At 33.0% G+C, this 14,816-nt stretch overlaps 1 protein-coding gene across 1 annotated transcript; it reads left to right on the forward strand.

The window, feature by feature from the left end:
• Positions 1–1,634: 1,634 nt before the first annotated feature.
• LOC106475014 (dyslexia-associated protein KIAA0319-like) lies at positions 1,635–14,089 on the forward strand. Its single transcript, XM_022379237.1, has 6 exons — positions 1,635–1,765; positions 2,783–2,931; positions 6,967–7,089; positions 8,427–8,517; positions 9,633–9,721; positions 10,836–14,089. The coding sequence occupies exons 1-6, from the start codon at positions 1,635–1,637 to the stop codon at positions 10,973–10,975; spliced, it is 723 nt and encodes a 240-aa protein (XP_022234945.1). The 3' UTR covers positions 10,976–14,089.
• Positions 14,090–14,816: the final 727 nt, after the last annotated feature.

Consider the following 14,816-nt stretch of genomic DNA (forward strand, 5'->3'; position numbering starts at 1 on the left):
ATGAAATAATATTAATGTATCAAATGTAGCATATGTTAGTCATGAAATAATATTAATGTATCAAATGTAGCATATGTTAGTCATGAAATAATATTAATGTATCAAATGTAGCGTATGTTAGGCATGAAATAATATTAATGTATAGAATGTAGCATATGTTACGCATGAAATAATATTAATGTATCAAATGTAGCGTCTGTTAGGCATGAAATAATATTAATGTATCAAATGTAGCGTATGTTAGGCATGAAATAATATTAATGTATCAAATGTAGCGTATGTTAGTCATGAAATAATATTAATGTATCAAATACACTGTATGTTAGTCATGAAATAATATTAATGTATTAAATGTATTGTACGTTAGGCATGAAATAATATTAATGTATCAAATGTAGCATATGTTAGGCATGAAATAATATTAATGTATCAAATGTAGCATATGTTAGTCATGAAATAATATTAATGTATCAAATGTAATGTATGTTAGTCATGAAATGACATTATTGTATCAGATACAGTGTGAAATCCAGTTAGTTTACCAAATAAAACATGAAATCACGTTAATCTACTAAATATAGCTTGAAGTTATGTCAGTATACTGAACACAGCATAAAATGAGGTAAATATGCCGAGGAAAGGATGAAGTGAGATTAGTACATTGAATATAGCATGATATGAGGTTAGTGTACTGTATACAGAATGAAATATTAGTGTAACAAAATGGTGTATAAATAAAGAGGTTAGTGTACCACACACAACAAGAAATGATGCTTGTGTACCAAACACAACAACCAATGACAGTAGTGTACCAAACACAACAACCAATGACGTTAGTGTACCAAACACAACAACCAATGACGTTAGTGTACCAAACACAACAACCAATGACGTTAGTGTACCAAACACAATAACCAATGACGTTAGTGTACCAAACACAACAACCAATGACGTTAGTGTACCAAACACAACAACCAATGACGTTAGTGTACCAAACTCAACAAGAAATGATGTTAGTGTACCAAACACAACAAGAAATGATGTTAGTGTACCAAACACAACAACCAATGACGTTAGTGTACCAAACACAACAACCAATGACGTTAGTGTACCAAACACAACAAGAAATGATGTTAGTGTACCAAACACAACAACCAATGACGTTAGTGTACCAAACACAACAACCAATGACGTTAGTGTACCAAACACAACAACAGATGACATCAGTGTACCAAACACAACAACCAATGATGTTTGTGTACCAAACACAACAACCAATGATGTTTGTGTACCAAACACAACAAGAAATGACGGTAGTGTACCAAACACAACAACCAATGACGGTAGTGTACCAAACACAACAACCAATGACGTTTGTGTACCAAACACAACAACCAATGACAGTAGTGTACCAAACACAACAACCAATGATGTTTGTGTACCAAACACAACAACCAATGACGGTAGTGTACCAAACACAACAACAGATGACATCAGTGTACCAAATGAATAAAATGAGATTCTAATCTTATAGTATAAATTTTTTTGTAATTTGCCCTTTTTAAGACAATAGGAATGTCAATGTAATTAAGAAATGTGCAAATAACCTTCTTATACATAAATGATACAGAAAAATGAAATCATATTTTTTTAACTTCTGTTTATTTCAGGATACACTTATTAAACAGCTGGAGCTACTTCTTCATTCACTTGGAGATTGTAAAATCCACGTCCTCAGCTTGGATGCTGATAGACAGACCCGCAGGTGGGTATTAAAAAACAGATGTTGCTACTGTTCTAACACTAATATTTTGCAAGAAATGGTAATACATCAACTAGAAACATAACTTGTCTAAAGTTTACATTTCATAAAACATGTGTCTTTTCAGTGTTTGTTTATATATTTTCTTAATGGTTAAGCTGAACTTGTTCCTATTGTTAGTAACATCTAACACAGCTGATGATTTTATCTGTATATTCTCTTTATTAAATCAGCAAATTATCTGTTTGTTAGAGTTTACATATGTATTCTTTCTGTTATCTGTAAGGATATTTTTCAGGTCTCTCTTACTTTATGTTCTCTTAATATTCATTAGTTTACATATTTTCTTTTATACTGAACTCAGTTTAACTTACACATCTCATTTCTTGCTACTCTTGTCATTGGTCATTTATTTTAATTTTTTTTTTTTTTTTTCATTTTCTTACATATCTTTTTTTTATTCTATTGTCGCTGGTATCTTTGGTATTCTGTCATTTCATATCAGTTACTTATTTTTCTTGCTACATTTTCCATAGACACGTTATTTTGTGCTTTCTGTTCTTTCATTGGTCATTTAGATATGCATTTACTGTTTTGTTTAAGTAAAAAAAAAATTAAAGTCACTTGATTTCAGTCTTTATTCTGTTCATGCATCAGTTTGTATATTTTTTAATGTCAACTTGATTTCAGTCTTTATTCTGTTCATGCATCAGTTTGTATATTTTTAATGTCAACTTGATTTCAGTCTATTTTTCTGTTCATGCATCAGTTTGTATATTTTTTAATGTCAACTTGATTTCACTCTTTATTCTGTTCATGCATCAGTTTGTATATTTTTTAATGTCAACTTGATTTCAGTTTTTATTCTGTTCATGCATCAGTTTGTATATTTTTTATGTCATGTTTTCTACAATTACCATTCCAGTGCATTTCTTTCAATAAACAATAAAAATACTGTCTACTTGACTCTGTTTTTCTCAACAGGCTCACATTTGTTCTAAATACTCCTTTCTCCATTAGGGTGAGGCTTATCTTCATAGCAGAAAGAACTCAACCGGGAGAAACCGTCACTTCGGTGAAAGGAATAGATGTAGTTAAATCCTTGAAGAGAAAGCTACTGACTGATAGTAGTTTACTCAACTTGGATATTTTGTCTCTAGACACAGTTGGTATGTATCATATCTTCTGGTTTTCTAACCAAGGTATTTACAGTCTTTAGTTTTCTTACCAAAATCTGTTGTCATGTAATATTTTGGTTACCTTTATTTTGTACGAGTAAGTAAACGTTCTGTAGGTTTGTCATGAAGTTCTGCCTATATGTAGTACTTTGGTTAGCTGATCAGTTGTTTTTACTAATTTTGTTTTTGTTGGTTTTACCTTTATCTAATGATAGTATACTGTGATCTCTTCTATAGCATTTCCCACAATTAGGGTTGAATACGGCTGTCGAGTGCCTTATTTTCTCTGTGTGAAGTGATCGTGTATTACACATTAGTTACAATCAATAACAACAGTTAAAATATTTACTGAGTTAATCACTATATAGTATAAACTATATATTAATCTAAACTTCAAATCAGGAAGATTACCTCTGAAACACTGAAAGTCTTTCCTTCTTCAATTTGAACTTGTCAACTAAATTTGACTCAACATTTCAAATTTTATTTACGTACTTGCGCACCATATACGTGATTACCCACAATGCTCCACTCTCCCACCTTCCACGTGATTGGCATCATTGAATCTTACATAAGCTCTGCCTTTCTACCATTAGTTAAATTTCTTTATTGTCTATCACGAGTACAACTACATGAGTTTGTGTGTTGGACATTACCTTACACAATCTATCTGTAGCGTGCAGTTGGACAACATCAATACAATTTTAACATCAGTAGTCCATTTCCTGCCATTGTATACTGATGTGTATGCATGTATATGTAGACACGTCATTTGTTTACCACTCATAATTTGTCCTCATTTGACGATGGCCAATTTTGTTCAGTTTTCATTGCTTTCAGTACCTGCAGAGCTGGTTTTATCTGCTACAGTTCTAGCCCTAATTCTGAACACTTCCGCTGGTCTCAATTTCTATTTCTCTTAGGTATGTTTTTAACATTGAACCTGTTTCTGTTTGTCTGAGGGTGCTTATGAGATGATTTCCATACATGAATTTTATTTCTCTCACCTCATCATTTTGTATTCTTTTGTGTTCCATTTTGTTGTAAACTGTTAATAGTTTTCTCCACTGTATGTTATGAATTGGTTGGTTTGACATATTTCCTTTCTCTACCATCACTTCAAAAAAAAAGAAACCCATAATTTTTTGTTTTTCCCGATCTCTCACTTGATTCCATTTCAAGGGAAGCTTGCTAGCAGGAATCAATTAGGATTTTAGTATCTGGATTTGCTTTTCATCCTTTCATTCTAGAGTCGTGTGTAATGTTTTTGATGCTCCTTACATCTACTCCTACTTCTAGTGTAACATCTGCTTCTGCTCAGAGTAGGACTGTTCACAAATCTGGGTCTCAGCTTATGCCTGCTCGGTATCTTGTTCACATGAGGTTTTGTATTAACACTCTCTCGGGAACTCTTCATCAGTCTGTTTTCAGAAATATAGACAAGTTTCAGGCTGTGGAGCCTACACATGTATTTGTGACTATCTCTAAGGTCAAGATTAGTGTAGTTCAACCAGCTTAAATATTTATCCAGCAAATAGACTGGATGTGAAAAATATACAAGTTTTGGTCTGTGGAGCCTGCCTACAGATATTTGTATCAGTTGCTAAATAGACAAGTTTTGGTCTGTGGAGCCTGCCTACAGATATTAGTATCAGTTGCTAAATAGACAAGTTTTGGTCTGTGGAGCCTGCCTACAGATATTTGTATCAGTTGCTAAATAGACAAGTTTTGGTCTGTGGAGCCTGCCTACAGATATTTGTATCAGTTGCTAAATAGACAAGTTTTGGTCTGTGGAGCCTGCCTACAGATATTTGTATCAGTTGCTAGATAAGAGGATGTTGATGTTAGGCACATCCTATTCATCTAGAACTTTTAAATGATTTTTGTTTGTTTAAATGCAAAGCTATACAATGGGCTATCTGCACTGTAGCCACCACTGGTATCTAAACCAAGATTTTAGTGCTCTAAGCCTTCAGACTTACTGCTGAGCCACTTGTAAAAACCTGCACTAAAAAGTTTGGAAAGTTTATAAATACTGATACATTAATATGCTATGTTACGTAAGGTTTAGTCTACATGACACCCCAGGTCTGTAGTTAATGTTTACAGGTGCCAGTCTGTATATCCAGTGTGATTATTTCTCTATTCATGACTGTATTTTTAGAAGAAACATGCTGTGTACAACTGTCTTATTTCATACTTTTGTAACTCTAACTGTTAGTTATATGTTTACTGCGTTACAGGTGTGACAATAACTGTAACTGTTAGTTACAGGCTTACTGTGTTACAGGTGTGACACACAATCACTGTAACTGTTAGCTATAAACTTACTGCATTACAGATGTAACATCCACTGTAAGTGTTAGGTATAGACTTACTGTGTTACAGGTGTTACAATTACTGTAACTGTTAGCTATAGGCTTACTGTGTTACAGGTGTGACAATCACTGTAACTGTTAGCTATAGGCTTACTGTGTTACAGGTGTGACAATCACTGTAACTGTTAGCTATAGGCTTACTGTGTTACAGGTGTGACAATCACTGTAACTGTTAGCTATAAGCTTACTGTGTTACAGGTGTTACAATCACTGTAACTGTTAGCTATAGGCTTACTGTGTTACAGGTGTGACAATCACTGTAACTGTTAGCTATGAACTTACTGTGTTACAGGTGTTACAATCACTGTAACTGTTAGCTATAGGCTTACTGTGTTACAGGTGTGACAGGTTTGTATTTCTTTCATTTTAATAGGATTCTATCAACCAAATGTTCATTACATACTCAGACCTTCAGTTAGCTTTGTCAGGTTTGGTAGATGATGCAGCTGGAAGCTTTCTATTTGTTGAGATATAAATACATGTATGAAACACTTAAAAAATATGACCAGACATCCTTTGTTTTTGTTACAGTTATTTAGAATTATGTTAGTTTGTTGTAAATAGTAGAATGACCCGTTTGATTCGTAACTAAAGTGTGAAGTGAAAACTTATATTTTAGTCTAACGTGTGTGGATACATGCATATATAGGTGTGAATATGTGCAAATATGGGTGTGGATACGTGCAAATATTGGTGTGGACACATGCAAGTGTGGGTGTGGATACGTGCAAATATGGGTGTGGTTACGTGCAAGTATGGGTGTGGATACTGCAAATATTGGTGTGGACACATGCAAGTGTGGGTGTGGATACGTGCAAGTGTGGGTGTGGATATGTGCAAGTATGGGTGTGGATACTTGCAAGTGTGGGTGTGGATACTTGCAAGTGTGGGTGTGGATATGTGCAACTATGGGTGTGGATATGTGCAAGTATGGGTGTGGATACGTGCAAGTATGGGTGTGGATACGTGCAAGTGTGGGTGTGGATACGTGCAAGTGTGGGTGTGGATACGTGCAAGTGTGGGTGTGGATACGTGCAACTATGGGTGTGGATACGTGCAAATATGGGTGTGGATACATGTAAATATAGTATATCTTTTCTGTATTGTGTATACATTATTAAGTAGTTTGTATAAAAAGTTGCTAACTCGGTTACGTTTCTCCATCTAAAACAAAACTCTAATGGGTGAAATATTTCAAAAGGGGACAGAAACTAGAGCTGAACTAAGCCTCAAACACAATCTTTCCTGATAAATTGAAGCTCTGCACAATTAGATGATATTCTCAATTAACATTTTGACAGATACACAAGTCATTAATCCACGTAAAAGTAGGTATTTAGTCAAATATTGTAAATAACATGTCTTTAAGCATTGAATTATTGAATGTTACCAATATTCAACTAGAAGTAGTGTTTTGTTATTATGACAAGTTCAATATTTGTCACCTGAAACTAACACTGTATAGATAATGTCAAATAGTGAAAAGCTTGAAGTGAGATGAAGTTAAATGTGATGTAAGTGTTTAAAAATTCTGTATTTAGAACAGCTGACAAGATCCTTCGAGCTAATAAAAGTGATGTAAAAATTATCTTGTAAACTGTGTGTTTTTATACACGATAACAGATACCAATGATATATTTGTATTTAGTGTGCCAAAATGAATGCTCAAATCACGGATCTTGTGACCCGTATACTAAGCTCTGTGTGTGTGAAGCATTTTGGATGCAGAACATTTTCAAGTTTTACTTTGGACATAGAGAAAGTAACTGTGGTAAGTTTGTGGGAAGATAATGTTCGTTTAGATAACATCTAAATCTCAAGATTGTGGGAAGATAACGTTCGTTTAGATAACATATCTAAATCTAAAGTTTGTGGGAAGATAACGTCCATTCAGATAACATATCTAAATCTAAAGTTTGTGGGAAGATAACGTCCATTTAGATAACATATCTAAATCTAAAGTTTGTGGGAAGATAACGTCCATTTAGATAACATATCTAAATCTAAAGTTTGTGGGAAGATAAAAAAAATATTTAAGATATCAGTAAACTTTTATGAGTTTTAGTTATATAACTTCTCGAGTTTAAGTGGAATTTAGTGTTTGTAAATCAGTTCAACTAAAACCTCTATAGAAAACGTGAGTTAGATATGTTATCTAAATGGACGTTATCTTCCCACAAACTTTAGATTTACATATGTTATCTGAATGGACGTTATCTTCCCACAAACTTTAGATTTAGATATGTTATGTAAACGAACGTTATCTTCCCACAATCTTGAGATTTAGATATGTTATCTAAACGAACATTATCTTCCCACAAACTTGAGATTTAGATGTTATCTAAACAAACGTTATCTTCCCACAAACTTGAGATTTAGATATGTTATCTAAACGAACGTTATCTTCCCACAAACTTGATATTTAGATATGTTATCTAAACGAACATTAACCAAAAGTAAGTTTAACTTTTAAAATTTTCTGTTATCTTATAGAAGTTAAAACAACTAAATTTTCAGATTACTGACTTATAAAATAACAGTTTGCACTTGTAATCTACAAGATTATATATCAACCAAACTCCAGATCGAACTAAGTACTGTATATTATCTATGACATAAATGTATTTGGAGAAAAAACTCTAGTAGAACCAAGAATACATGTTATACTTTTGCATCTTGTTTATGTATATTAAAGTCTCTTCATTTCGTGTAAAGTTTCTAATTTTGTTGTAAGGTGTACTTGAGAAAGATAGTTTAAATTTGTTCTTTTGAACTGGACTAGAATATTTTATTAAAAGAACATTACTTTAATTACTCTTTAAAACGTGTGTACATAAGGTGAGAGTTATTAATTATACTTCTCATGTCTTTTTTTTTTTCCCCATTTTTACATTTAACCCTTACTGAAAGTTGTATTTACAGAAAATGTGGATGTTAAACTTTCATGTTATGATATTTTGATTATTTAGCACAAAATAAAATGATTTTAGGTTGAGTTTATTAGTTTCACCTCTACATTGAAACTTTTAATTTTAATAAGTTCTATATTAAATAAAACAAGTTTTTATTTTTTGTTGCCTCAAAATAATGAACTTTTAATGATTACAGATTGGAGTATATTGTACGTGGTGATAATTTCTTTTGTTGGAGTAATGGCAGTTGCTGGAAGTATTTGGGGAATTATTTTCCTTTGTATGAGGTATGCTGTTCATTTTTAAACCTGATTGTTTGTTATAATTCTATTATTCTGGCCACCTGCTGGAATCAAAGTTCTAATTGTCGTATCATATTGCATATCGTTACCATGGAAACAATTTGCATAATTTTTATAATTATTGGAATATGTTGCTCTTTAAGTCGGTTTATTTTTTAACTAATAATTTCAAGGAATTACAAGTCCTTAAATATACATTTAAATAATGTGTAAGAGTAAATCATGTTTACATTGGACATAAAATGTTGGATTATTCCACACAAAACTTGCTAGGATAAGTAAGTATATTTTTTTAGTTTGGATATGGTCTACGTATGACCTAGTCATCAGCATGGCAGGGAATCTGACGTTCATAGTTGGCAATCTGGTGTTGCTAAAACATACATAAGAGTGACAGTCAAATCCCACTATTTGATTAGACTATGTAACCCAAGAGTTGGTGGTGGGTGCTTTTGATAAACTCCTTTCCATGTGTTATATCTATTCAGAATAAGGGTTGGCTGTATGAAGATAGATTTATGTGGGAAAATTCTGAACCCAACAAACTAACTTTTTTCTTGAACTGGTTATACTGTTGTGTCTGTTTTTGTCAACTTTCCAATAGCCCGTGTATTAAATTTTTGTACAATTCTAATGTAAGAGAAAGAACTGTTTGTGTTTAAGTATTCATCCTTATCAAATTCTTGCCTGTCTTATTAATGGTATCTTTTTCATTACATTTAGCTATAATTTATCCAAATCATAGATCTCCTTAGTACATGTCCATTCATGTACAGACCACAAACCTGCAAAGAAAAAAACATATCTATAATTTAGATTCTACGAAAATGTTTATGAGCTGAAAGAATGTTTTATCTTTTGTATTTACTGATGAACTTTTTAATGCAGGGATATGGTTTTTCAGATTTCAACACTTTTTGTTTTTTTTATTAATTAATGAAGTTGTGTTGTTACCTGAGTCAGGCACACAGACTCACCTTCTAAAAAAAAAAAGATAAAGTACTTTTATTAATTGTTATACTTTTCATTCATTATGTGAAAAAAAAAACAACAACATTTGCTTGAATTCAGTAACTATCCAGACTTTCTTTCTTTGTCAGAGTGAAGTGTCGAAAGCAGAAGAAACGCCACAGATATGCTCTTCTTGAAGACATTGGTAGCGACAAGGAGAAAGATGGAATACCTAGAGGTAAAAATAAAACAGTAATGTTCTAAATACACTTGGAAGATTTATTTTGAATGGTCTCTTTTGTCCACTTTGTACTGCTTGTATGAGCCATTTAAAAGTTTTATTTAACAAATTATTTATTTATTTAGTTTGAAAAGGAGAGACTTCACGTAGACTTGATTAATTGCATTATTCGTGACTGAATTATCTAAGGAAAACCTGGATTATAACTCAACAGGATGCTATGTATTCACTACTTTTTTACAAAAGTAATTATCAATATTTATTTAAAGGCTGTTGTTTTAATATTGTTTTTATTTTGGACATAACTGTTGTGGTACTAACAAGGTACTGCTACCACTCACTGTCTGTTGTGGTATAGACAAGATACTATTACCACTCACTGTCTGTTGTGGTAGAGACAAGGTACTATTACCACTCATTGTCTGTTGTGGTAGTGGCAGTAACTCACTACATCTAACATGCAGGGTACTATTACCAGTCACTGTCTGTTGTGGTAGAGACAAGGTACTATTACCACTCATTGTCTGTTGTGGTAGTGGCAGTAACTCACTACATCTAACATGCAGGGTACTATTACCAGTCACTGTCTGTTGTGGTACAGACAAGGTACTACTACCAGTCACTGTATGTTGTGGTACAGACAAGGTACTGCTATCAGTCACTGTCTGTTGTGGTACAGACAAGGTACTGCTATCAGTCACTGTCTGTTGTGGTACAGACAAGGTACTGCTATCAGTCACTGTCTGTTGTGGTACAGACAAGGTACTGCTACCACTCACTGTCTGTTGTGGTACTGACAAGGTACTATTACCACTCACTGGCTGTTGTGGTACTGACAAGGTACTGCTACCAGTCACTGTCTGTTGTGGTACAGATAAGGTACTACTACTACCAGTCACTGTCTGTTGTGGTACTGACAAGGTACTGCTACCACTCACTATCTGTTGTGGTACTGACAAGGTACTGCTACCACACCAAACTATAGAAGATTTCATGCTTTTATTCTTTCTAGTTGTCACAACAGATTAATTTTTTTCTAAGTTTTGATTTTAGATTAATTTATGTTTTTGATATTTTATATTTTGTACAAAAATATTTTTTTCCATTTCAGGCAAGTCACAGAACAGTAGCCTCATGGTTTCAGACTCTGAGTCAGACACATTGTTTGACTCTCGGAGAAGGCCGGGTTTGAAGAGCAATGGAAAGCCTCTCAACGGTGTTATTAGGAAGGAAAGAAAAATCAAAGCTTGATGCTCATCAGGTTCAACTGAACGTGTGTACAGACTTTTTAAATTTGTAAAAAAAAAGAACCTGAAGAAATGTGCTATATCACAGACAAAGTAAAATTTCTAGTGTGGTTTGTTCCATTTTTGTTCATGTTCGTACTGTTTGCTAACACCCATAATGGGTGGTTTAAAGCCTCACTCAAAACAAGATTACTATATACGGTTGTAATGTACCTTGTTTATTAAGTCAAAGTTTAATTTATTCTTTTAATTATTGTATACTTACTGTCATGGAAATATTGTCAAAAACAACAACTGTTGTGCCAATCAAGTAGTGTTTACAGCATAAAGTAAGGATTTTTAATGTGAGTTTTTAATCTGTATGGTTCTAGAAGTGTTCTTCAAACCCACTATGCATTTTGAAACACTTTGCATGCATGGCAATTATTGAAACACACTGCCACTGGGTGGTCTTTCTACATAAGCTTCTAAAAACATTAAAAGCAGTCTTAATAGTCAAGTGAATTTAAGCCATGTCTGTCTCATGTTTTGTTTTCCGTACAGTACTTGTTCTGTTTCCGCAGTGATCCAATGAATGTCATGAGTTGTAGTCTTCTCCACATACAAATCCTGCTAGTACTGGTGCTCCAAGAATGACTAGGGTTTCTTTGTATTTATAGATGATGTCTTCTTTACAGTGTGGGTATTCTTCTAGTGCTTCAGATCCATGAATGGCTTGGGGTGGATGTGGTCTTCCCCACAGTACCTGTTCTGCTAGTGCTGGTGATCCAATATTGGTATGGGTTGTGGATTTCTCTGAGGTACAAATCTTGCTAGTGCTATGATCCAAGATTGGTATGGATTGTGGATTTCTCTGAGGTACAAATCTTGCTAGTGCTGTGATCCAAGATTTGTATTGATTGTGGATTTCTCTGAGGTACAAATCTTGCTAGTGCTGTGATCCAAGATTGGTATGTATGTGTTCATTAAGTACCAAGTACTACATCAGGATATGTCGCTACATAGATTTGTAGCATCACTGCTTTTAATTTTTTTTTCCTTTTAAACGTTTAATTGAGCCAGTTAACATTCGTTCTTCTTGACATTTTTGGTTAGTATGCTTCCCATAATTAGAAATCTAAGCCTTTTGTTTTTTGTGAGGTTTTTATATCTAATTTTGACATAATGGAATTGTTCCTTTTGGACTCTTAGTAGTTTGGGTTATGAGGTTTTGGGGTGTTTCAAGTCTGCCACGTGAACTAATGGTTTAATAAAGTTATTATTACATTATTAGGTTTCAGTTTTGCAGAAGTATTTTTTCAACTGACTAGTTCTTTTCTAGGTTTTTGTTTATATCTGTTATATATCCAAGATGTCATTAGTTAAACAACAATCTGTGTTTCATTCAGTGCTGTCCATCTCTTCGGCTAACTTGTGTCCTCATTACAGCAGAGTCTGAAGGGAGTATTGTGTTACAGCTTTTGTCTTTAACGTGCTTTCAACATTTAAGTTGTGTTGAGGGCAGTTTAACTTTGTGCTTGGCACATAACATATATTTTCACGCTACTGTTTAATTAATAGAGAAATTCCATGGAATATTACTGAAACGTGAAATCACCTATGTCGCTATGTATCCAGATCTTCTACTAATTGTCATTCTCCGAAGCAAGTAATAAAGAAACTTAAATTAGTGTCACAAAATCTTTTAGTAACCGTCACTAAAACCAAGAATGTTTTTAAAGCTGTTAAAACTGAAATACAAACGTTCATACGACAGACACGTTATTTCCAATCTAAGAATCTCCAAGCGAAATTTGTTCATATTATGCTAGAAATCTAGAATTTAAAGGTATTACAATATTGTATTAAGAATTATGTAGGTATTCACGAATTTATTGAAGATTGTTGGATAAGCGTACACACAGACTGTGAGGTTTCACAGACACGTTATTGAAGTAATGTTTGGAGTTTTTGTTTACTGTTATCCATAAAGATTTGTCCATAAACTATTCACATTCAGTAACATTGGTGCTCTCAAAGATAAAAGTTTACTTTTTTCATTTCGGTTGAATGAATATTACCAAACAAAATTAATTAAAGCTATAATCGTTGACCAAGTTACCAAAATACTTGAAATTATCTATTTTTTTTCATTACAAAGGAACGTGTCTTGTTTTTTTTTGGCTGGAAACTCGTGAAATTTGGAACAGTAAATATTGGAACTGATGCAATGATATGTAACTATTTTGACATATTTGTAAATAGAAATGTTGTTTTGTCAGTAAACAAATCATCTCGAAAAAATGAACAACAGTATTTTTACTGAATATGACACTCAAGTTTTCTAGTTTGATATCTTGATACTTCTACAAGAAGCATGTTTTTGTCCAATATTTCTATTTGTCATTGATATATAGTTGGTTAGATTACTGTTCAGTTATCCTTTTGTGTTTTTTTTTTAAGTGTAGTATTATTAACACTTCGACTTCCTTACATCTTCCAACCATTTCCGTGCTTATACATTCTGAGTTTGCTAAAGTCAGAATTAAAACAAATAGATAGTAGAGAATACCAAAAGTAATTGTGTTTATGTCTGATATCTTTCTACATCAAACAGATTCCACAAATCATTCTGTTTATGTGCGACATTATGCTATGTCGGCTTTGTTCTGGAAACCATTTTGTTTGTCTGATATCTTTCTGTATCAAATTAGTTCCCAAGTCATTCTGTTTATGTCTGATATTATGCTATGTTAGCTTTGGGAGGGAGTGGGGGTGATTTCTGGAGCTTTGTGTTGTTCTTTTGGTTTTATTAATTGTGCACGCTTTTCTCCATTTTGCTCTGCAAGCTTTAAAAATTATGTCGACCAGTCGTTTTGTCCATCCATTTGACCGTCCTTCATCTTCTCACACACACACACACACTTGCTAATTAAGGTTGGGAGAAGGAGAAGATCTGATCTTCTCGTGTTAATTAACTTCTTATTCCTAGTCATAAGTTGTTGTTTTTAAACTGTTTGAAAATAAAATGATTAAGAGAGCTAGTCACGTGTATAGTTGTTATCTAGCTCCTTCCGACTTAGGGTGATGGGTATTTTTGTAAAGCTTAACTAGTTTAATAAACCATGCATAAACAGTGCCTGAGTGTGTCTTAATAAATCTTTTGTTTCTTTTTGTCCAAATAACATAAAATATCAAGCAGCTTCATACTTTTTTTAAAAAAAAGTTGGTTTTCAGTAACTAATTGTTCAGTATTAATTTATTCACGTTTAAAATAAAGTAAAAACAGGCATTTGTGTAGAAGTCTACTTATCACAGTGACATCTTGTAGACAGTTACATAATTTTAATATTAACTATAATGTTCTTGTCATAAATACTTTATTTTTTTTCACAAATATCGAATAATGAAATAGAAACTTGCAACCATGCCTTTTTTGTCATTATTTACAATATTTGTACAAAATATGTACGTTTGTAATTTTTTTGTTTATTTATTCTGTTGTCTGCACTCTTTAACAGTGTTGAACACGTTTTTTCTAATAATAGATGTATTTCTTCCTAACCTATACTGTTAGATAACTTTTGTAGCTCGCATTGTCTTCCTAAACAATATTGTTAAATAACTTTTGTAGCTCGCATAGTCTTCCTAAACAATATTGTTAGATAACTTTTGTAGCTCGCAGTCTTCCTAAACAATATTGTTAGATAAGTTTTGTAGCTCGCATAGTCTTCCTAAACAATATTGTTAGATAACTTTTGTAGCTCGCATAGTCTTCCTAAACAATATTGTTAGATAACTTTTGTAGCTTGCATAGTCTTCCTAAACAATACTGTTAGATAACTTTTGTAGCTCGCATAGTCTTC

Source organism: Limulus polyphemus, unplaced genomic scaffold (assembly GCF_000517525.1).
Source record: "Limulus polyphemus unplaced genomic scaffold, Limulus_polyphemus-2.1.2 Scaffold7969, whole genome shotgun sequence".
Taxonomy (NCBI): domain Eukaryota; kingdom Metazoa; phylum Arthropoda; class Merostomata; order Xiphosura; family Limulidae; genus Limulus; species Limulus polyphemus.

Coding starts and splice junctions, on each gene's coding strand:
- LOC106475014 (XM_022379237.1), top strand. CDS start 1,635: ATGAAATCATATTTTTTTAACTTCTGTTTATTTCAGGATACACTTATT. Junction 1,766..2,782: donor GCTGATAGACAGACCCGCAG/GTGGGTATTAAA, acceptor TTTCTCCATTAG/GGTGAGGCTTATCTTCATAG. Junction 8,518..9,632: donor ATTATTTTCCTTTGTATGAG/GTATGCTGTTCA, acceptor TTTCTTTGTCAG/AGTGAAGTGTCGAAAGCAGA.